Here is a 24580-nt window from a genome sequence, read left to right on the forward strand (position 1 = left end):
TCTAGCACGGCCGGTACCGTCTGTTCTTTTTGGTGCTACGGTACTTTAATCAATCTATGTGCGAGTGTTTGGCAAGGATTTCGGATCATTTAGCGAGAGCGGGCCAGAAGTTTAAGCAGGAGTTAAAGCAGCATTTGTGTTACTTTCTTTGTCAGAGAATATATGGCGGTGAACGGAGGTGGACTTGTCACCTTTTTAACCGCGTAGCAACTAGATTTGATATTTGTCTGACTGCTGGCTGCCTAGCGCTTTTATCCTCTATGTATCAGGAGCTGTGCGTGATAGGTATATCTCGGCGCGCTGCATGTTTGTTTACTGCATCCGAATACCTATGTTCAACTGCAAAGCATTCCAACTCGTAGCAACGCAAGCGCAAACGCGTTACCTGCCTACCATAAGAACCAGTCCATGTTATCTACACTTATTATCGCCTTACAAACTATGTGTAATGGCTTTAACGGTCCAAATGGTAACGCTTGCTTCCAGAGTTATTCCCTGATAGGCATCAATCTGGTTTCTCCCGGCTAAAAATGCATGACTTCGGCTTGCAATCGGGTCTCATCGAAATTAATTTTAAGATGATGGATGTTGCACATCGTTCGTGGGATTAACGTATTAGCTCACCTCAGTATACAATGGGGCGCAGCAAATTGGCCATGTCCGGCTGAGCATGGCAGGTATATAGTGCATATTTCAGCATACTCTACGGTGCCGCCCTGTGACTGTCGTGGGCCGGCCGGCCTGCCGCGGCCCACGGGCCGGGTTCCGTGCCTAGGCCGCATTTCGGCGCTGATTTTCCTGTCATTGCTGTTGGCTGTCTGGCGCTTTTTGTCCTGTATTAGGAGCCGGGCGCGATATATCTCGGACGCGTGTGACTGGACCGGCGTCACCGGTCGACAGCCGGGGCCATTTTTAACGCCTCAGCCCGCGCCGGCCGCGGGCACGACAGGGGAGCGGGCCCTCGCGACAACGGAGTGGCACCGTGGGACACGGACCGCGGGGCGTGGTGACGTCACTAGCTGATGTCTGACGTCACTGGCGGATCTCTGACGTCGCTGACTGATGCCTGACGTGGACACATGGGTGAATTGGCTGCCCACCGTCCGCCACTCCCTGGGTCAGTACTTGGACATTTCAGTTCTCTAAGCGGTCCGGTCGTGTAGTGGATAGCATACCATCAAACGTCACCAAACCCCCACCAGGCACCAGCATTCCTGAGATTAATGCAATTGAGCGTGGGATAGGATTAGGCGGTGACGTCGGATGTGAATATGCTAACATATTTGACGGGACTCAATTGAGCCGATATTGTCCGCTGTAAATTGCGTGAACCATGTATTGCGACAGGTTCGGCGGGTGGTTTGACGTGCGTTCCATTGTTGAGTCGTGCCGGACAGGGTTGAAGCGTCAGTGTAGTGGTGTCTCTCTGCAAAGGATGTCGGTAAGGTATGTCACGGTGTGCAATCCATTGAAAGGTGCTGTGCGCCTGTGTGGATTAGCCTGCACTCCCGGCCGGATCAGTCCGCAGTCGCTGTCCGCCATCGGCTCCAGTTATGTCCGATGGGGAGGGCCGAGGGGTGCTGGCGGAAAGTGGCCGTCCTTGCAGCGTCGGCTCTGCTCGCCTGTCCCGTCCATTCCCGCCGACGCCGATAGCTGTCCATTCAGTAACCGAGTGGCGTCGGCTCATGTCGCCAGGCCGACACGCTAACGGGACGGATCGCTCAGTTGATAACTCCGCTACTGGCGCTACTGGAAAAATGTTTTATTGGGAACCCATATATACGACCGGCGTCCCGTAAGCCTGCAGTTCAGTCAAGTTCCCACGTTCTCAAATGTCACTGCAGTTGCGTGATTGGTATTTTGATAGCCAATGATGAATGTTGTGCCGTTAAATATAGGATGGATTATGAGAGGGAGGGAATATTAACCGCAAGGCTGCGAATTACAATACAACCTTAACGGTGCACCTACTAGCATAAGTGCGACAAAAAAATGCACATGATGTGTATAGGAAAACAAGCTTATTGTCTCGAAACGTATCGCGCACATTGCACGTTGCACATTATATCGATTTTCCGCAATTTCAATTGATCAGACGCATGCTGGTTAGTAGGTAATGCTAAATGCACATTATTGGAACAACACTCCTTTTCTGCCGCTCTCCTTTCTTTGCTCCTCATGATGATCCCTCCGACAGACTGCCGTCTGTGGTTCGATCCGATCCCCTGATACGCGTCCCATCGGTCAGTCTGCTGTCTCAGGCCGTGGTCCCCTGCCCCCTAGCTGACCCGACCCGACCCGTCGCGGCGGTCCCGGTCGTCGTCAAACGGCCGCTCGGTCACCGGTCAAGGTTGGCAGTTGTGGGCCTACGCCGGTTCCACCCTCTCTGTTGTGTGTATGTTTTTCGTGACCTCGGCGGCACAGCCTGCACGCTCAGCCTGGCGGGTGTCCTCGACGGGGACACATCTCACGTTCTGAATGGACATCCCCCGCAGTGGTGGTCCAAACTGACTGGCCAGAATGCATGCTCGAGGCCGAGTGACAAACAAAATGGGCATACAATGATTGGACTCGGTATGCACTCCTTCTTCCTCTCATACTCCCTGTGTCTCTCCCTCTTTCCTCGCGGTCTTGCCTCCGTCCTCTCCCCTGTCGAGGCTGTTCCGTGCGCGGCGCTGTCATTTCTGAAGGCTGCCGCTGGGTTTTTGTCGGCTCGGACGCGGCGCTAGGTATGTTGTGACGCCCTGGGAGCGAGCTGCTCGGTGTCGGTTCGTTAGTGGACCTGCCGGACGGCTCGCAGCCGCCGTGGGATCGCAGTCGCGCCACTCCGGACCGGCCGGGACCTCCGTGCAGAGGCCGGTGCACGCGGCTCGTCCGCGGCGTGCGGCCAGCGTTTTTCGGCCGGCGCACACTGGTCGGAAACGCCCTCACGAGAGGCCACGGGCGATTCCGGAGATTTGGATTATTTTTTATATAGATCGATTTGAAATTGATCAAATTATTATACTTAGGCCAAAAAACTAATCCGGGTGACCAAAAATAACTGTAATCCGCCCCCGAAGATGGGGTATCCCAGAACTCGGAAACTGACGCGGAGCAAGAGGTTTCTTGAGCCGGATATTCAGAGTGTTATTGCTGATAGACACCAAATTGAAATCCCACATATTATGCATCAAAATGTTCGTTATGAAGTTGCCGACTGGTCAGTGCAAAATTTTTGGCATACTAAATCCCTAACTAAGATGTACTATAGCTTTTTTATGAAGGCTCTCCTACAGTGATTCTGGAATATAACTGCAAAGTTTAGGTAAGGAAACAACAGGTAGTCCCATCTAGTTCCACTCTGATTTTTTGTGAGATGAAGTAGGATTTAAATTTACACCAGGGCAACATAAAAGCTAACTGCGCATATTTGCGCAAAATTTGCAGGAGCCGCTCTTCCTACCCAACTACCGCCCGCCCCGCCCCAGTTTCGGCTCGGCCGCCGCGCCCGGCTTACGCTGACCTGTGTGGCCTGCACGCATCCATGCGTAGTTGACTGGTCATTAAAAACAGATGCGCTTGAGTTTATGAATTTTGTGAAAAGCGCGTTTTATGTATGCATTTATGTATGTATTGACATCAAAAGCCTTCCACATATTGCGTGGCGATTACGGCTTGCATTAAGAGAGCCTTGCTATTGACAACCATCACTCGGCTGAAGAAAGTGGAAATTGAAACCTTCGTGAATATAAGACGCTGCAAATATAGGACACCTGTCACTGACGTCGGGTTACCTTGGGCCGTCTTTTTACATTAGATCACAATTCCGGTATTTAACCCTGGCCGGACCGATTGGTTTTCTATATTGACCGGGGAGGGTTGGTACAACTCCCTCGCCATTTCGCCTCTAATTGAGCTAGAGCCTCGCGGAAAAAAACAAGCTTGTGTGCCGTTATAAGACGCAAAAATTAGGTACTACCCGATTTTAAGGTCTTAGGTCAGCCAGTGACCTCTTACGTCAGGTAAGTGCCACAAGGCACGGGCTGGGTTTTAGGTTAATTACTTTGCCAAAAATGGTCGCACTGCCGCGATTTTGGCATCATCGTGTTTGTCTAGCTCAGGCGCGTTGAATGCTATACTTGGTGTTCGGGTGAAGTCAACTTAAGGCGTTAACCTCGGGTCAAGGTCAGGTCGGAGCCCCTCAGGTCACGAAAATGGTTGAAGGAGGTCATATTGCATATCATTCGATTCGGCAGGTCTTCCTGAGTCCAATGGTGGCTTTCCCGACTCTCTAGCTCCATCTGATCAGGAGTTATTGACGAAAAACTTATATGGCCTTAGTGACGTCATAAATAACGTCACACAAAGTCAACAATGCTAAAGTCAAGCACTGGACCTTGCAAGGAGTGCATGAAACCATTCCCGGTGCCCGAATAGCAGCTCCCAATTTCCCTTGTTGACTTAAAGTGGTGCTAGATCCTGTATTATACTCAATTATGACGTCATAACTTAACAGATTCACGTCATATATTTAGTGCTTGACATCCAAATGATAGCTTACATATGACAGAGAAGGTATGCAAAGTTTTATGAAGTTTGCTTCACTAGTTGTGGAATAATAAGCAAAAAACTTTTGCGGAAAGGCCGCTGGCCTCTCGCTGAAGCGTTTCCGACCAGTGTGCGGCGCCCGGCGGCCTGTGTACACAGACTCGGCCTCTGTTGTGAGAGCGGCACGCCGGGACATTTTTGCCGAGATGACGTAACGCCCGAACAAACACACACCGACGCTTGGTGTCGAGCCAAGTGTATGCAGCTATTCATACGCGGGCGGCATGCATGAGGCTCTGGGCGGGTCGCGCCACCCGGCTAGGCGGGCTGGTGACCTGACCTCGACCCGTCTCGTAGCGGCGCCACCCCCACTGCATACAACGCCCCGCGAGCGGACGCCACTGACCTCACAGCGAGGACGCTGCCGGCGTACTGCCCCGCCGTATCGCCCGGCGAGTTCTGGGTGAAGGAGGCACTCGATGCTTTTTGCCGAGACGTGCGGGTGGGTCACAGAGGCGGACTGTCTTTGTTGTGAGTCATCTGATGACTATCTGACCCGATTCAACAAATTCTGAAGTGACCCACCACTCGAGTTGAGATTGGTTCTCGTATCGCCAGCTGCGGCTCAGTTTTAAACACATCCGTCTGCTCGGAGTGGCAGCGCGACTTGACGTGTCTCACTTCCTGCACTTAGTACCAGGTGTTGATGTCATTGTGGTTTTAGTGCGTATCCGACATTTCCACGTCACTCTTGGTCACTAAGTGTCGATGTATGTGTTGGGCATGTTGAAGTGTTTTTGTATGCTTGCCATTCTGCCGTTTGGAGAAACGGACATTTGTTTCCGCGCCCGTTTGGTGTCAGCAGCTCCATTCCCTATCCGGTGTGAGCGGCCCCTACTTCCGGTCTGTCAGTGACCGTTTTGATCAGGGTATATAGAACAATGTTTTGCTTGCTTCCAGGTTCATATAGTGCAGCCAAGTCTTGAGAGAGAGTTGTCGCTGCCGGTGACAGCGGCCCTTTCGTGTAATTGCATATATTCACGGCTCCCGCACTTATCCTATGCCACCCCTACGACACGCCATAAGTCAGTCGCTAGTGATGCTGACCTTTTGAAGGGATAATCTGGTATTTCACAAGCCTTTCTAAGTTGTCATTAACGAGATAATAGTTCTGATCCTGATGTTTGCCACTAAAACCGCTTTGATTATCGGATGACGTTATGCCACTATAATCTCCTGGGAACCGGAAGACTGATGGTGGGCGTTAACCACATTAGAGCTCATGTGAATTCGGTATTTCTGCCTATATGTGATTCCTACCATAGAGCTAGCTCATTCTGTCCCTTCCCCGCGCGCCCGCGCCTGTCTGGTCGATGACATTCTGTTCAGCTCACCACTGTCAGTCGGATTTTCCCTGCCTAGTTTTTTTGTGTCTGGCTGTTCCGCTCTGTCCCTCTGATCGTTTCCCCTGCCTTGCCCCAGTGTCACTCCATGGCTGACCCCGCCGGCCCCTCCTCTACCCCTATATGGCCGCTGTATCTGACGCCCTGTCTGCCCCTCTGCTCTCACAGACGTGGTCGGAGGAGCCCTGTCGGCCGAGCTGCGCCGACCGTTGACCATGGACCCACTCTCGGTACCGGCGCCCTCGCCGCCGTTCGACATGGCCACCGTGGCGGCCGCGCTGCCCGGCCACCCGGGCCTGGTGCGTGCCAGAGCGGACGCAGAGACCGGCCTCGGCGGTCGGATGTCGCCCTCCGTCTACAACCACAAGGTGGGTGGGGTGACGGCGGACTGACAGGGAGTGTGGCGACACTCTAACTGGGTCTACGGGTGGGGCGACGGCGGGCTGACTTGGAGTGGGGCGACTGCGGGCCGAGTCGGGCTCTGCATTAGGACTCTATGTGATGGGGAGGTGGCTAGGTGATGAGTATCGCTCTGGCTGACTGGTCCTCTACATGGTGATAGAGACGTGAAGCCCGAGGACTGGCCTGACGAACAGGACTCATTCTCGATGATCGTTCCGATTGCTGTCTCCCTTCAAGTCTCCGCCTCCTGTGCTGTCTGTTTCTTTGTGATTGTTTCTACTTTCTACTCTCTCGTCGTGTTCCGTCTGTCCTTCGCTCCGTTAGCCGCGTGCAGCGGTGCCCACCTATAGTCGCCGCTCTGAGCGCGGTTCTGCCGAGTCAGCGGCCGTTCGGACTCTGTTCGGACCGGGCTCTCCCGCATCCTCGATGCCGAGTCACGACCGGCCACTGTCCGTCGAGTGCCTTGTTGACCGGCACCACCCGTCGATGACCTCGACGGGACAACTCGTCTGTGCTGACTCTCAGTGACCTTTGGTGACCCCAGGGGTCCGTCCGGTGGCCCGTCTGACCTCTGTGTCTGTCTGTGTCCCCAGCTGGTGCCGGCGGCGCACGGGCGCGCCTCCCCCGCCTACGACCTGGGCTACCACACGCTGGTGGCGCGGCCGTCGGCGCCCTCCCCGCGGCAGCAGCCGTCGCCGTGGGGCGGCGAGCCTCCCCAGACGGCCGCCTGCTACCCGGCCGCGGCAATGCCCTCGTTCAGCGTGCGCGAGCCGCCGCGGCCACCGCAGCTGCCCGAGCCGCCCTCCAGCAACGAGCTCATCCTCACCATGTTCAAGGGCAAGCGGACACATAAACCGGCCCCGTTTGACCGGCTTCCGGATGAGCTGATCCTGCACATCTTCTCGTACCTGTCCACCAACGAACTGTGCTTCTGCGCGCGCGTCTGCCGGCGCTGGTACTTCCTCGTCTGGGAGCCGCAGCTGTGGACCAGCATCACGCTGACGGGCGAGACGACCGGCGCCGACCGGGCGCTCCGGCAGATCGTCAAGCTGCTCTGCCGAGACACGCCCGGCACGCTGTGTCACACTGTGGAGCGGGTGGAGCTGAACGGGTGCGCGCGACTGACCGACCGCGGCCTGTCGCTGCTGGCGCGCCGCTGTCCCCAGCTGCGTCACCTGGAGCTGCGCGGCTGCGCTAACGTCAGCAACCAGGCGCTGTTCGAGGTGGTCACCAACTGTCCCGGCCTGGAGCACCTCGATGTCACCGGTGAGAGAGGGGGAGAGGAGGGTGCCGCCGGGCGATGGGAGGGTGAGGGCGGGAACGGCATTGGCACGGGACGGGAGGTTTAAAGGGAGGATAGGAGAGCAGGAGCAGGAGCAATTGAAAAAGGAGAATCGGAGTAGGAGCGGAAATGGGAGCGGAAATGGGAAGGTAGCAGCGGAGGCATGACTATTGACTATAGTAGCGCCACCCTCCAGCAAGCAGTCCAGCTGTAGCGCCCTCTGGTGGCTATGTTTGGAAATTGGTACCGACTGCTGAGACGGTCCATGCTAGGTGACTTGTTCGGCTTACGTGTCTTACAGCTGAGCTGTACTGAGTTCTTTCTCGTTTGCCGAATCTTTGAAAGATGATCGTGTTGTCATTATTGAAAACGATACATTGGTTGTTAACGGAGTAGCTGCTCTTCAGTCGTGATGTCAAATATCACAGAATGTGGCGAATATTGAAGTGAGTAACGTATTACGAAATATGAAAATATTCAATGAAAGAATCAGTAATACGGTGACGCAGCGTAGACATTTGATTCAAAATTAGACCATCGACACTGTTGTCAATATCATTTTCAAATTACGTCTAGAGGGGCAACGGTCAGCTATTGTGCTTCGGCTCTTCATCGCCTTACATAGCTATAGACAAAGCTGATCTCACCACTCAGGCATTTCAAATCCAGCCATGACATGGCACTCACTCCTAATTCTAGGTGGCTTAGGTCTTTTTACATTACCTTGTTGCACCTCGTGCACAGTGTCAATTGTTGCACCATGAGCTCCTTCATTCCATATTTTGAATTATATTTATATTTCCTCGCCACGGTAAAACTGTTCGCGAAATCTAGCTTTTGGACCAATTCCATATGTTATTCATTCTTGCAGCTTTGCTCATGAGTACTAGGCATACCTACAGCTTTCATTCTTTTAGACTACCTACCTATGCTGAGTTGGAATCATCATTCATACCCGTGAGCGGCTGCGCCGCTCCTGGGGCAGACTTATCGCGCCATCGAAAGCGAAGCATGCGTGCAGCCAGCCCGCCTGTGTCCTCTGATCGATACATACAGCACAGATTGCCCGACATACACAGACTGCCCGAGCCGGCTACAGTCACCGAATGTCGCCCCGTCAGCCCGAGGGAGCCCCCTTACGGAACAGCTGAGCCGTGTCAGCCGGCCGTGTCACTGTGTGGGCGTGTCGGGCTGACATGCAATGTCATCGGTGTCACCCATCAGTCTGGGTGTGCCGCCGGGTATTCTTCGTTCCAATTTTTGTTTCTTATCGGCAACAGGTCACTTTTCTTCTCGACTTGCGTTTCCCGTATCAGATATTTTAGAGGGAAGATCAGCTTTCTGTAGATCAAAATAGCCCAGATTTCCCAATGATATTGCGAATTTCATTTCTTTTAAGAGTTTAACGCTGGGTCGATTTTCGCTTTTCCGAGTGTTTTGTGCTGCATGTATTTAGCTAGCTGCAGCGGAAATTAGGTACTTGTACACGAGGTTATTTAACTACGTTAAAAATGATCAAACTATCAGGCGACTCGGATATGCACTTCGTATTTAAGCACTTCTTATGTCACTCGTGTCATGCACTTCAGGTATATCATTTTACGTATGTCGTAACTTACGGTCGTACAGCCTTAGAACTGAGTTTCGGACATCCTGACCGGGAGTTTCAGGGGCCTGTCACGACATTCGGCTTGAGGCTCAGGCTAACGTAAACACGATACACACGGGTCACAAGACACGCGATGCTAGCATATATGTGATATACGATACGTAACACCCTGATATCAGTGTGCAGACTCTACTGAGGTCTGCGACCGTCTGGATTGGCTAGCGGGACCTTCCGGGTAGTATGTACGCTGCCATGCATGTCGGTAATTCTGTTCGACCGCGCCGCCTTATACCGACATTGGCCATGTCGAGTAATGATGGTATGCTTCGTAAATTGAGTTTTTATGCACAGGAAGTGCATGACTGGTGAGCAATAACTTGTTCAAAATTTACGGCCTTGTGGGTTGCATTTGATATTCGTCGCGCCATAGACCTCTGTATTAACAGAGGTCTATATGGTCGTGCACTATATACAAACCGTTACAACATTGCTGGAAAGTAGAAGGTGCAGCACGGAGTAGCATGCGACATTTATGTTTCACCTATTTTCCCGACCTACTATTAAATTTTTCCACATCAGCATTTTCCATTTTCCACATTGTTTTCCACACGTCTTATGTGTTCCGTATATGGGTCTGTTTCAGTCGCACTTCCTAACACCTCTAAACTCCTCCAAGATTGCTTCCCTGTTCCAGTGGCAGCTCTAGCCCCTACAAAGCCAAGGAGGGCCCTGCTCCAACCTCCTCTATCTTGCTCTTGGAGGAGTTTAGAGGTGTTTGGAAGTGCGGCTGGAACAGACCCATGTACCTTCTCGTCCACCGGCTGACTTCCCCTAACCGCCCACTTGCAGCAGGCACACGACATCGTCGCCACTGTCCTCCCAGCTGACGCCGTCCCCTCGGCAGGCTGCCACCGGATCACGTGCATCGACTTCAGCAGCGAGGCGCTGGCCGGCTCCGAGCGACAGCTGTGCCTGCAGTACATCGACCTGACCGACTGTCACAGTCTGACCGACGCCGGCCTGCAGGTGATCGTGCACAACTGTCCGCAGCTGCAGCACCTCTACATGCGCCGCTGTGATCAGCTCACAGGTGAGCGGCGCACGGTCGGCACGGGCGGCACGGGCGGCACGGGCGACATGACGGGCCCCGCACCGACCGCGGGGCGCAGCGGCCTGCCGCCTCAGCCGGGCCCAAGGCATGCACGTTCCGAAGGAGCAGTGCCGGTGTGATAAACCGGAGAAGTTGTAGTGTTTGCAGTGTGGTAGTTTTTCGGAAAACGTTGGCGGTAGATTATTTCTCAGCATTTCGCTACTGTAAATTATGTCGTGTCAGTAGTCGAGCATGGTAGTTATAGTTAGAGTGCAACGTGCTTTTCAATGTCTTAACTGCTGCTTATTCAGCAAGCTTTTGTCGTTCCCGTTTAGCACGAAGAACGGTTTGTCTTAAACTCTCGCTAGAATTGGTGCTTCTTTGCTTTATGTCCAAGGTAAACCAAGCCTGGCAACTGGTTACCCCCCCCCCCCCCTTCGACTCCGCCTGACGCCACGCCTGCACCACCCCCTCCCTGTCTCCGGCAGACCTGGGAATCCGACACGTGCCCAGCTACTGCGTCAGTCTGCGCGAGTTCTCCATCTCGGACTGCAGCCGCGTCACAGACTACGGCCTGCACGAGCTGGCCCGCCTCGGGCCCACACTGCGCTACCTCAGCGTGGCCAAGTGCGACCGCGTCTCGGACGCCGGCGTCAAACAGGTGGCGCGCAGCTGCTACAAGCTGCGCTACCTGAACGTGCGCGGCTGTGAGGCCGTCTCTGACGCCTCCATGGAGGTGGTGGCCCGCTGCTGTCAGCGGCTGCGCGCGCTCGACATCGGCAAATGCGACGTCACTGATCACGGCCTGAAGATGCTCTCGCAAAACTGTCCGAACCTGAAGAAGCTGAGCGTGAAGAGCTGCGAGATGATCAGCGACGCCGGCATCAAGTTCATCGCCTACTACTGCCGTGGCCTGCAGCAGCTCAACATCCAGGACTCACCGGTCACACTGGAGGGCTACCGCACCGTGAAAAAGTACTGCAAACGCTGCATCATCGAGCACACAAACCCGGGCTTCTACTGAGCAGCCGCCGCGGCACGGCACAAAACAACCACGTGATATTATTTATTATCAACATAGAGACTGTATTGTGCTGAAGTGTGATGTTTTAACCAGCGAGTGTCTCGTTTTTGCCGCCCTGCCCAGCGGGTGATGGCGCCCGGGTGCCTTTTTATCGATGACGTGTCATAGATATGTGAATGCCAAATATTTGTACATATTTTGCTTCAAGTATATGTGTTGTTATTTTTCTGAAATTAGCCTTTACACATTTGAATGAAAAAGATGAGTCCAATATACATGATGTATTTGTTTGTTTGTTTATTGTTACACGCTGAATTCCTCCGCTCACTACCGTAAACAAATTCGTTGTTTGCGGATGAAACATATACTAATCAATAAAAGTGACGCATAAGCTGTATGAAACCAGTATAGCGCCTTTTGGGGCGACTAACGGAGCGAGCGAGGGGTGAGTCTTGCACGTGCGAAATTTCGAGGGGGTACCTCCGACTGACTTGTGCACGGCACCCTGCTGACCGGTTTCTAGCGATGTGCCAAATTTGAGCACAATCGGCCCAGCCGTTCTCGAGATCTGGGAGCGGCACCCTGCACGTGCGCACGTGCGAAATGGGTCCCAACTGACTTGTGCACGGCACCCTACTAACTGGTCCCTAACCGTGTACCAAATTTGAGCGCCATCGGTCCAGCCGTTCTCGAGATCTGGAAACGACCCCTGCACGTGCGCACGTGCAGCAGCACCCCAACTCTGGCACATGGATATGCAGTGCCTAGTAGGTACCTACTTACATGCCAACTTTCAGCGTAATCGGCCAAGTAGTTACCGAGATATTGCAACAATTATAAAACTTACACCTCTTCGTTTTGCACGTGGCACGTGCATAAGGGGTCACCCACATGCATCGGGAATAGTCCAATACTTGGTAGAATGAATGAAGCTACCCTACAAAAATTACCGCGTGTAAATCGGTCAAGTGGTTGCTGAGATATAAGCCTCGCAAAAGCGTCCGCACGGCCGGCCGGCCGCTCATACTCAGAAATTTCCGTTAATTACGGAGCGAGCGAAGCGAGCGGAGTCTCATACTGAATTAAGGGAAAATCCTGAGTATGAGCGGCCGGCCGGCCGTGGGGACGCTCTTCAAAAGCTAATATCTTAGGAACGGGACATCCGATTGACAAGCGGTCTTCTTTACTGAATGTCACTTGGACGTAAAAGTTCTGTGGTGTGATGGCCACCATGCGTTCTTGCCAACCAACGCACGTGGCGCGTGGTAAAGTTGGACATTTTTTAAGAACCCCCAAAATTGCAACCTCAATAACGGCACAACGGTTGGGCCGATTGAATTGAAACTCGGTACACAGTTAGGTCTCCATCAGATAATTCATCTGCATGTGTTAAGGTTGGGGTGCTACAGCACGTGCGCACGTGCAGGGGGCGCTCCCAGATCTCGAGAACGGCTGGGCCGATTGCGCTCAAATTTGGTACACGGTTGGGGACCAGTTAGTAGGGTGCCGTGAAAAAGTCAGTTTGGACCCCGCTTGCACGTGCGCACGTGCAGTGTGCCGCTTCCAGATCTCGAGAACGGCTAGGCCGATTGCGCTGAAATTTGGCACATCGCTAAAGACCGGTTAGTAGGGTGCAGTGCACAAGTTAGTTGGAGGTACCCCCTCGCAATTTCGCACGTGCAAGGCCCATCCTCTCGCTCGCTCCGTTGGTCGCCCAAAAGGCGTTTTACTGGTCTAATAAGGAAAGACTACGCTCGCTTCGCTCGCTCCGTAATGAATGAACTAAACGCTGTTCCTTATCTGTTGAGTGGTAAGCTACGATCGGAAAGTCGCCCTGAACAGGACACAGCAACGCTATATCCACCAAATATCCACCACCCTACTAACGTCCTTTGCGTTATGTTGCTATGTCCTTTCCGTTACATCCTCCATAGATCGCCATACATGTTAACAGACGTTGGCCTATCCTACGTCATGTTCTTCCCACCTACATTCACAGAGGAATTTATATAACTCTAAAATTGAACGTGCCGTAGGGCAGTGGTGACACAATCACTTGTTCAGCGTGGGCCGTTCGTTCTCGCTGTCCCATCATGCGCTAGCTGGATGGGACAGCCGGATTTGCGCCGCACGCAGTAAAGCTCCCAAGAACACCTTTCTGTCCAGGTGCATCCAAATGGAAAAGGCGCTGTTAGGCAGTGAAATGAATGCCGAAGAAGTATGAACTAACAAGGGGTGCATTTAATTGCGAGAGTGCTGTAGTTCCGCTCCAAGCTTTAAAGCAGGGGTCGGCAAATGGTGGGGCATGCCCCCTTTGGGGGTAATGGCGCCCTTCGGCTGGGGGTAATGAGGGCCTCTGAGAAAGCCTCATCTTTTTAGAATTAATGGCTCCCTTGATGGGACACTGGGACAGGCATCGCAACTGTTGTGCCCCAGGATTCAAAGATTATTCAAGGTCAAACGCACAAAGCATGAACTGATCAGCTGGCGCATGCCAATTTTCATTAGCTGCTCACCATTCCGTACAGTCGTGCAAAACTAACTGTCATGTATTAACCGGTGCTCGTCTATTGGTGTTTTCACAGTCACTAACGCAAGGGAGAGGAGTCGTCCATTGCACCCTGACCCGAGCATCTCGGCCTCTGAGCTGGAGCTTTGCAGAAAAATTGAGCGTGTTGCCCGTGAAGATAGGCAGCCGCTGCTACCCAATTTAAATGTCCTTGCTTGGTCATTGGGTGACCTTCCAGAAGTCAATGACAATTATCGAGTTAATCGGGTCCTGCTGTAGCTTCTTGAAGTGAGATTTTGTGGCCTGCCATGATCTCAATAAAGATCTCACAAATCAATGGTTATTCTGGTTAATGCCATTTTCAGGACAGATTAAAAATGATCGGGTCAGGGTACGTTTTTTTTTCGTGATCCGACCCTTTTAACGTGATCTATTCCAGAAAAATATCCGCTACCCCTATACGTATGGGGGTTAGCCTCCGTCCCGCTGGGGCTCCTGGATTTCCACGCCCTGCTGGAGTTGGAGGTTGAACACCCCCAATTAACTTGGCTCCTGGGTCACTAGAGAAACACCGTAGTCGGCATTCGAAATAGCGTAAGAAATGATGAAGAAAAAACTATGATCACTTTTTAGGTCACGTCAAAGGTCAGCTCACCAGAGGTCATCGAACGTAAAATTTCGCCAATTTCCAGGTCAACCTTTGGCAATTTTCGACAAACTGGCCTATAGCTCAGGAAAGGATAGAGCTACAGCGCTGCGGAAAAACGCATTCGATAGCTCTGTAAACGTTCTTTCTGATGCCTGCCCTCAGATTCAACCTAAGATTAACGGTTTAGCCTGCAGGAGACAAAAACTGCCAAAATGTACGTTGCTTACTGATAGTTTTTTTTTTCATTAACTTTTCACTTCAAACTTGCAAGAGCTCACTTTTATCAGCATCGTGATCCTCCCGTCGAGAGAATCGAAGGTTTTGTTGCACATCAGTCGATCCGTATCGTCGAGCTGAACACATCTGAGGCATTTTCATCGCTCTGGTATGCCTTTATCAAAAGCTATTAGCAAAAAACTGTTAGCTACCATGCATGACCTGAAATGACTTCAGGGACATACAGCGATGTTACGGGTGCACTTTTCCGGTTAGGTGGTCATGTTTCCTTGTAATTCAGTGTTTCACAGTGTTAGGAATGACACTCGTCCAAAAGGGGCGCCTTTCAATTTTCTGCTATTGACTTTGCGACCCCTAACCTAACCTAACCTAACCTAACCTAACCTAACCTAACCTAACCTATGGTCACCGACATCAAATCTCCGAGATACAAATTTTGTACATGCTATCGCCTTATCAATTCCTGAAAGTTTGAAAGAGCTGTGAATCTGTGTAGCTACGGCAGGCGTTACAGTCTCTACTGAGGTGAGGTCACTTGACGTGATCTGGTGACCTGACCTTGAGTTACTTTGGTCTGAAATTTTCACAACATGTGCAGAGAAGATGTATGATAAAATGTGTCGAAATGGTGGCGCTCCGTGGCAACGTTTTTTGAGATATTTGCGAGAAACCGCAGGGGAGGGGCGGGGCCCCCTGCGGGTTCTCGCAGATATGGTACCCAAAGAGTCACGGAAAATATAAAATTTCAGTAACCTTGATTGCATCACCAATGGGGTCTGGTAGGTGGGGGTAATGGCCCTGCCTGGCGCTAAAAAAAAGGGGGCACGACCCCGGAGGACCTGCCGACCGCTGCTTTAAAGGGTCCGTTACCGTGCGCTTCATTCCGGTTTTACCTATAGGGGAGAGTGGGGTGGGTTGTATCAGTTTTTACTCCGAGACCCCTAACCTCGTAACTATCCGTGATAAACTCATTATTTCCATACTATACCCTTCCTTGATTCTTCTGCTTTTTTGTGCAAAGTAACTTTTCCGCTACCTCTACCAGTTTTTCTTCTACAGTCTGCCGAATAGAACAATGTTTTTGATACAACTTGCCCCATGGCTTGGGTGAGTTGTATCACATGGTGGGGTAATTTGTATCACTATTTCACGTTTCAGGGAGTGTGCTTGCTACTGGTTTTGAACATAACAACAACAATAAATGGGGTTAATACAATGTATAGGTATGCTCAAAGGCTTCACTTTATTAGACCAAACTCAATCCGATCAAAGGTCAATGCAATCCGAACGAAGCATCAACAGACTAGACGCAAAAGTGGCCCGTTAAGAGCAAAGAAGCCAACACATTGTGCCGAAATGGAACTAGCAGTGACTAGCTGCCTACAAACGCGAGCCAGGGCTTAGCTTTCGCGATCAAAAGCAACATACCCATGTACATACCATACATACATACATACATGTTACAACATACCCCACCCGGCTCTGATACAACATGTACCTGGCCGCCATCTTGGAAAAAACATCCTCGTGCTCAAAAACAGCGGACAGCTGGAGAAATCCGTTTTCACTCACGCAGCCTTAGAACCTACCCTCACCACCGCTACGGAGATCTTTCAAATTCGTGCACATCTAAATGCCCAAAACACACATTTTCTTGCATCTTATTTTTTTAGAATGACATTAAAAAAAAAACATAAAATCGGCTCTCACCTCGAGACGCGTCCACTCAGCCACAAGACGAAACAGGGAAAGATGGCGCCCGGAAAACCTCGTCGGCTGGTCGTGTCGCGAGCGCCATCCATTGGATAAGTTTGGCACAATTCGCCCTGATACAACTTGGACATGATACAACTCTCCCCGCTCTCCCCTACGTTTGTGTGAATCTCGTAGATACACAAACTAGCATTTAGGTATGTAATGCCGTGCTATCAGCTACTAATTGTACCTTGCATAATATTATGTGACAGGGACAGATAAAAGGAGGAAAAGAGAACAGAAAGCAAAATAGAGCGTCTTCTACTGTCCCTCCTTAATCCAGACCTGCATAGTGTGAGGATGTTCAGCGCCATTGGCCCAGCGACGGTAGGTGATTGGGGAGCTTCTCATGATGCCACCGGCATGAATGTACGACTTGTCATTCATGTGATAGACGATGCCGTTTTGGTTCAACATGTAGGGGAACACCACCGAACCTGTCCAAAAGCTGAAGCCGCTGCCGGCCGGCTCGGCCGCGTAGGGCACACTGACGGGCGTGGTTCCGAGCAGACTCTGGGCTCGCGGCGCCGAGAACAGCACGCCCTTCTCCGGAGCTGCAGGGACACAGTGCGATAAAACAGTGAAATTCATCCACTCGTCAATGATACAGCGATTGGCGATAAGCCCGAAGCCGTAAGCCCTGAGTCGATTCAGTATTACCCAAATTTATATGAATATGAATAGGAATACTGGAATAGGTACAGTGGAATCCGCTTCATAAATCCACCTTGGTGACAAGATGGTTTGGATTTATTAGCCTTCGCCCCAGTGGGGGGGGGGGACATATGTTACCACCCTGTCGCGTTTTTTGCGTGTGAATAAAAAACCGCGGTGCGTAGCGCCGCGCCGCTTGGGGTAGCGTTTGGTACATCAATTTTGGACAATGTGTGAAAATTTTGACCCCCGGTCATGTCAGGTCAGGTCACCAGGTCAAGTTAACTGACCAAGCCTAAAAACAAGTTTGCAATCATGTCCAGCCTGCAGTGTTTGTCAGAAAGGTTTTAAACTTGGTGGATTACATGCTGGTATGGGCGCCTACAATTTGTATATCTCGGATTTTTTATATTCGTGACCTAAGGTCAGGTCAGTGGCGTGACCTTTCCATTACAAGTCAAGGGAGAAAAATGAAAATGCCTCTAGATCTGTGTGTACGCATAGGAACAGTCCAAATATTTTAGAATCACAATGATTTGGACCACTCGTGATGGCCAAGGTGTCATTTTTGCTGATAGCCTCTAGAAAGGTCATGCGAGGTCATTTGAGGCTACAAACAGTTTTTTGCCAATAACTCGCGATTGGAAAAAGATAGAACGCTGGAGATGGTCTCATTGTGTTTGTCTTGTTGAGACGCATCGACTGATATGCAACATGACCTTTTCCTGTCAGGTCATGACCTTGACCTGAGGTCAAAATTTCAAGTTGACCTTTCAAGGTCAAATTATAGTTCATTCGACGCGTCTCGGCGAGGGGAACACGATTCTGGCAATAGAAATGTCGTGGCTTTTTGTAGTCGAAAGTTATTGTCGAAAAACACTTTACAGCTATTTTTTGAGTTTTTGCCCTCTGGAGGCTAAACCGTTGACCTGAGGTCAATTTTGATAATGACCTTATCAAAAGAAGAGTTCAAAAGCTATCGATTGCTTTTCCATGCGTTTTCTAGCTACCATAGTTCTTGAGATAGCGGCATGTTTTCTGAAAAATATAATGACAATTGGCAAATTTTGATCTTTGATGACCTCTGGTGACCCCAATATTGCTCTAAGGTGAAAAATGCCTGAAATACTTTCAAACGTACGCATTGAGAGCTATCGACTTCTTTTTACCGCGTCTTTCTAGCCCTCTTAGTTTTTGAGTTAGAGGTGGGTGGTAACATATGCCCCCCCCCCCCCCCCCCCCCCCCCCACTAGGGCGAAGTTGGCTGAGACCGCCACTGGGACGCGGTTAAGCGGTGGCTTTATTAACCGAAGTAAGTCATTTTCATTAAAAAAGCATGCATCGCGGCTGCACGTTCGGTTCTCCTGCAATACAAACGTACAGGCTAACATTCCTCATTACCTTACTTATTCCAGTGATTAGTGAAAGTGACCAGGGGCTCCGCCACTGCACTGGTTGGGTGGCGGGGGTCAGGACCCCCAATAATTGTGCACCTCAATTGTAATTGAGGTGCATGGTGATTGCGCTCTTGAAAGCCCTGAACTCCTTCTGTTTTTAGAAGTCCAACTGCTGCAGACCGCTGCTCCAGAGTGGTTCTTTGGGAGCGGTTTGGATGCCACATTTCGAGTGGGGAGACGTCAATGCGGACTTTGAAACTCCCAAGTGGCTTTATTAAGCGGAGTGGGTGGATTTATTAAGCGGATTTATTAAGTATGGGTATCTACGGAGAAAATCCGTGAACAGCTCAATTGGCCACAATAAGCGGCTGGGTTTATTATCAGTGGATTTATTAAGCGGATTCCACTGTACATATGCCTACATATGTTGCCAAGAACTCCTCGGGCCATAGAAGAGAACTACATACATAAGTGGTAATGGTGAAAGAAAATTATTATGTTGCAGACTGAAAAACTGGTGAAGAAAATCTGCAGCTTGTTTTGGTTATAGGTAATAACTTTCCTTGCGATGGAAAAAGCAACAGAGGATGAATTATGGCGATATGTTGTCTTCTGTTAACCCTATTAGTGGCAGGGGGTTGTTTTCATCCACCCCTCAGGTTTTTCGGGAATATCTCCGAAACCACTGAAGCTACGATGCTGAAATTTTCTTACTTTTCCTTAAACTAAATTGGGCACATTCCCTGAAAATTTCAAGTTCATAACTTTACCAGGGGCGGCTCCAGAGCACTGGGAATTGGGGGGTCCTATTCGTGAAGTGAGTCATTTGGGCGAAGATCACGATGCTGATGTATTATAACTGTATGCACCAGTTTTACGAACAGTGAATGAAAGGTATCATGTGATAACATATACAAAGTTATTGTTTATCCTCTTTTGACACGTTTTTGCTATAATAGGTGGATCCAGGCGTCCAAAAAGGGGGGTTATGTTTTACCTCCCAACATAGGTGCCCTGACACCGCCTATGCACGACCAATACAATTGTAGGTAGTCGTTCTCTCATAAGAAAATTGTAACATAACAAGACCATTACCACCCTTTTTAGAAACAGTACCAACAAAAGCCTTAGGGGAAGCGGGGGTAACACCGCCCCCCTAAGCTTTTCGCCAAAATGAGAGAATATGTGTGAAGTCTCTTGGTAGTTATTGTCTTGGTTACAATATTTAAACATTTTCTCACGTGTTTTAGGTACTTATTTTGCATGCTCATAAAAGGTTTTCATGTATCACGACTTTTAAAAATACCTTGCATATTTGCCGCCTACAAATTGTGTGGGTAACCCCGCCACCGGTGTTGATGTTAACCCAACCCATCCCTACGAAAGCTTTTAACCCTCGCACGACTAGGCCATTTCTCATAACACGAACGACCAGGGGGGGTTGTTACGACCCCCCCCTGGCGTTTCGAAACGGAAGGTCGTAGAGCTTAGCGGAAAAAACCAACGGATTGCTCACAACGAGATCTCGCGATTGGTGGTATATTTTTTGGTCCTAGGTCAACATTTGACCTACTTTTGACCGGTCAAAGGTCAAACTTTCGGAAAAATAGACTTTTTTTTAACTTTCGGCGGCGATTGCGGCAAAACGGTGGGAGATATCGACTTGAAACCTTCACTATCGTGTTCCTTGATCAATTCTCTATCGTTTGGTATGTATTTCGTTTCCCTAGCTCTAAAAATGGCGCGTTGGGAGCGCCGGAAGTCGGCAAGGTCACAGTCGGCGGCAGAAATTCGAAAAATCAAAATTTAAATTTTTGAAATCTGATTGTATTTTTGGATTTGGGAGGTCCATTTGCTCCCTATAGAAGCTAATATTGCTGCATATTCCCATTGAGGTGACAAGAATTAGCAAAATAGTGGTTCGGGCGCTTTTCAAAAATAGTACCGGACGCTGTTCCTCTTGTGACGTCATAGCTCCGTGACCTGACCTGACCCGGTCAAATTTCTTATACCATATGATAGCCAATACTTGCCCTAACATGCATGGGAAGTTTCATCACGATCCATCAACCGATGTCCGTACCACCGGCAGGAAACCTCGGGCGTTGGCACTCAGTTTGTGAAAATCCGGCCGGAGGCTGTACCTCTTATGACGTCATAACTCCGTGACCTGACATGACCCGATCAATTTTTTTCGGCAAAAGATGCGCAAAGGTTGCCCCAGAGGGTATTGAAAATTTCAGCCCGCTACGACAAGCCGTTTAGCGTGCACTTCGAAAAAACCTCAGGGGGGGCTGATACAACCCCCCCCCCCTAGGCGTTCTAGGGTTAATTGTTCAGAGACCGCGTGCGATGAGTTTCCTGGCGGTAAGTGGTAATTTTCGTAAATAATCGGTAATGGACACCTAAATAGGTATAGGTTCATCAGCTGTTTGCCAGTTTTATACAGCTGGCAAGTGCTTGGTCGGGATGTATGAAAAATATAAAGTAAAAAATCAAATAAGCTGCTTATTCCCGACTTAGGAACATCTACGAACATAAATAAAGCGTGCCTTTGGAGTTTCATCACTTATCACGCTACGAACAGGAAACGTCGCAACCTCAATTGGGGGAACACCGCCACGGGGTGGCGGTGTTCCCCAATAAGTGATCACAAGCAAAAATCGCCAGCGGCAAGAATGTACTACACGGTACAAGCAAACCTATCTTACTGGACAAAGCCGATCAGTTATTTTTCGATGTAATCAAGTAAATCAAAATGAATCTCTACATAAAGACATTCAAAAGTGCTTCCAACTCATCGAATTTTTATAAGAGAATGTGCATTTTTCTTTAAATGCCCACATTGAGCTTCGATTACACTGAAACACCGGAACACAAATCAGAAGACGCTTACCTTCGTGCGGTTAATAGGAAATAGCGGATTTTTACATTTCACAGTTCATACTTTCGCCGCCAGATGGGGTGGCGGTGTTTCCCACAGTGGCGGTGTTCCCCCCGCTTCCCCTATTTACTATACTTTTTGTGTACCCCCAATCTCAATGATCTGTATCCGCCTATGATTTTTGAAAATGTATATTTTTAGGATCCATGTGAGTTCTTGGTTCATTTTCTATCGATCGGCAAAAGTTGCGTTAAGATTGGTTCAGAAACCTGGCCGTGATAAACAGTCTAAAATGTATCTGCAATTTGCCCGTTTTTACCCCCTCTACCCCCCCCCCCTATTGACATTTTTAATTTTTATTTTTTAGAAATGTAGATCACGTTGAGCGAAATCGAATGCCGTTTGAATTTTGAAAATCGGCCCGTTAGATCTCGAGATATCAGGGGGGGTCGTAAACAGCCCCCCCCCCCTGCCACTAATAGGGGTAGCCAGGAGCCTGCCACTAATAGGGTTAAGTATAGACGCATCTAGTTAGGAAAGACAATAAATGCGCCTGATATCGAACATATGTGCATTGAAAAAGCTTGGATCAAAAAGGGAGGGCGAGTTACGTTCTCTTCTTACGACTTAAAGGATAACAGCGAAAATTTTGAGTAAATACTGTGTCGGAACTGACCTTGGCTTCTGACGATGACCTTGTAGTCTCCCGGCCTGGAGTCGCGGATTAGGTCGGCGGCCCTACGGGCAGACACGGAAGACCAGTTATTTTAGGCATAGTCACTGGATACCTAAATCCGAGGTAGGTGGCAAAGGTGTTTGATAGCGTTGCTAGCTTAGCGAATACATTTCGGTACACGATAATTATAGGTGCGGACTTATGCTTCTGTGGGTAATTCCTACTTCTAAAATCAATTTATAAGTAAACGTTTCCAACTTTAGGGAAGGGCTTTGCGTATAAAATCAGCAAATAAGCCAGTGCGCCTGCATTCTCTTACCAGAGTGCTGAGTAGTGCTGTCCCATAGTGTGTACACCACCCTGTCCGATGCTGTTCAAACTCAGGACGTCCGCTGGCTGCCAGAAGAAGTTGAACACAGCATCGACCAGCTGCGTCCAGCCGCCGCCCTGGACGTCCATCAAGCAGGACAGTCGGGTCTCAGTGCCGTCGACTGCGCCCCAGAACGTGTGTGTGTTGATGGTGGGGCTCAGCTCCTTGATCGAGAGACATGTTATCGTTCGGTTGGTGGTGCAAACTCTCCCCAAACAAGGTTCTCCGTTCACGCAGTCTTCATCTTGACGGCAAAATTCTTCAGTCGTGGAGCTACGCGGCATGATGTAGAACTCCGTATCCTCCGCACCCCAGTCCTGTCGGAGGAACTTCGGGTAGCTGCCCACCTTGCTGTACAGCGTGCACTCGCCGGTGCTGCCACGGAAGCTGAAGCTCTTGCACAGCTCATTGTTATTGCAGAAGGCGCAGCATTGACACGATGAGATGACGCCCGTTATTGGTCCTCCGGGAAGCGCCAGAGCTGGGTCCAGCGTGCCGTAGTACAGCGGAATTTTCTGGCAAGCTATGCCAAATTTGAGTGCTTCGAGCAGGAATAGAAGCAGCAGCATGGTGACCAGTCAGGGTGCCCTACTAATGTGCTGTACCGGGACCTGTAATGCCAAGCAGAAAGGTAGGTTAACCCTCGCCCCGTTGGAAGGAGAACATGTGGCTTTCCTGAACAGCAAGAAAACAGCGGCGCGGAGCGCCGCCAAATTCTAAGTACCTTCCCGGACATCAATTTGACACGTTCACACAAAATTTCAAGTCCTAGGTCACCTTAGGTCAGAAGTTAATGAGGTTAAACTGAGGTAATGTTCGAACAAAAATGAGCAAAAAACATGAAACTTTGAAACGCTCGCAAAACCTACAGTTTTAGCAAGCAATTTCAAAGTTCTGTATGTGGTAGTGTAGAAAAAACGACACTACACTGAAATATAGAATTTTCAGAATTTCGTTATTGTTATCCCTCAAATAAAAAATGTCTTTTTTATTAACAAATCCCATTTTTTTAGAATTTCGAATAACGGAATATATTTGATATTCCCTGCGCGCTTCTATCTACATCGCAACTTTTAGATCGATATCTTCTTTTTTTGGCCAATTTATAGCGAAAAAAATGTTCAAAATTGATGACATCAAATTTTTTAATAAATCTTTAGCAAATCTAGACCACGTAGCGCAAAACAAAGACCGCCATTAGACTTCCCGTAACGAGATGCATCGAGTCGATACCCATTTTATGCAAAAATATCAAGTTTGAATTTTGACCTAATTTGACCTCACGTTGACCTGAACTTCACCAGATCATAACCTAAACTGGCCCCAATTGGCTGTCTGACCCACATAATCGCATTTGTAATGTAAAATGGACCATAAAACATGCATCACATAATACTTTCATACATAGACCTCTACATAGGTCTATGTTTCATATTGTGACCCTCAGTGACCTGACCTCTGTGACCTGACCTGGTATAAATGACCTCAAATAGCAAAATATGTGTTTAGGGGGCAAAAAGGGGCGCGTTGCTTGGCAGACCCATGGATGATATAACACTGGATTGGTGTCTCGTGGAAATTAACATTGGGATCCGCGACATTGGGATCAGGCCTGCCATCTAGCGAGAGAATTATCGTAAGTTAGGAGCAAGCCGAGTGAACGCAATCTCTCAGCATTATGACACACGTGGGTGTGGTGTGTTAGTTGGCTTGAAGTGCATATTCCTACGAGTTGGAGGTAATCTTACTGGACCTGAGCCGACAAAAAACGTCTTAAATGCTTGAAAGCCAAAAACGTCAAGCAGTCTTTAGGTAATAACGAAAATAAAATGCGTAAGACGGTGTGTATTGAAACGCCCAGTCCCATCGGCTTGTACGACCTTTTATATGGTCATTTACTCACAATGGTACAGCAGTTTGACAATATGTCACTGACATATTTGGTAGGCTTTTTCCTTCTTCTCCGAATTTCCTCCGATTTTCTTCATCTTAGTTAACCCGCGCCCCGTAGGGCTACCGGCGGACCCTACCACCCGTAGGGGGGGCCGTATCGGCCCCCCCCCCTAAGATCTCGGAAAGTTACCGGCCGATTTTCAAAATTCAAACGGC

At 49.7% G+C, this 24580-nt stretch overlaps 2 protein-coding genes across 3 annotated transcripts in view; one reads left to right on the top strand and one right to left on the bottom strand.

Moving 5' to 3' along the window:
• Window positions 1-11628, top strand: part of LOC122383920 (F-box/LRR-repeat protein 7-like) — a 50936-nt gene extending 39308 nt beyond the window's left edge. For both annotated transcript variants that reach the window (XM_043370795.1, XM_043370796.1), the window contains 4 exons: window positions 6102-6301; window positions 6929-7601; window positions 10131-10316; window positions 10805-11628. In XM_043370795.1, coding sequence (XP_043226730.1) covers window positions 6102-6301; window positions 6929-7601; window positions 10131-10316; window positions 10805-11340 — 1595 coding nt within the window. In that variant the 3' untranslated portion in view covers window positions 11341-11628. The remainder of the gene's footprint in view (window positions 1-6101; window positions 6302-6928; window positions 7602-10130; window positions 10317-10804) is intronic.
• A 4873-nt stretch (window positions 11629-16501) lies between these two features.
• LOC122383903 lies at window positions 16502-22446 on the bottom strand. Its single transcript, XM_043370759.1, has 3 exons — window positions 22421-22446; window positions 22102-22163; window positions 16502-17044 (listed from the first exon to the last, which is right to left on the bottom strand). Exons 1-3 carry the CDS (start codon window positions 22444-22446, stop codon window positions 16752-16754), a joined length of 381 nt encoding a protein of 126 aa, XP_043226694.1. The 3' UTR covers window positions 16502-16751.
• Window positions 22447-24580: the final 2134 nt, after the last annotated feature.

The sequence above is a fragment of the Amphibalanus amphitrite genome, unplaced genomic scaffold, assembly GCF_019059575.1.
Source record: "Amphibalanus amphitrite isolate SeventyFive unplaced genomic scaffold, NRLGWU_Aamphi_draft 000176F_arrow, whole genome shotgun sequence".
In the NCBI taxonomy this organism is placed as follows: domain Eukaryota; kingdom Metazoa; phylum Arthropoda; class Thecostraca; order Balanomorpha; family Balanidae; genus Amphibalanus; species Amphibalanus amphitrite.

Bases quoted from the DNA above. Each gene is read 5' to 3' on its own strand.
- LOC122383903 (XM_043370759.1), bottom strand. From the start codon at position 22,446: ATGGGACAGCACTACTCAGCACTCTG. The intron at 22,164-22,420 runs GTAAGAGAATGC...GTCTGCCCGTAG, and splicing joins CAGCACTACTCAGCACTCTG to GGCCGCCGACCTAATCCGCG. The intron at 17,045-22,101 runs GTCAGTTCCGAC...GTGTCCCTGCAG, and splicing joins GGTCATCGTCAGAAGCCAAG to CTCCGGAGAAGGGCGTGCTG.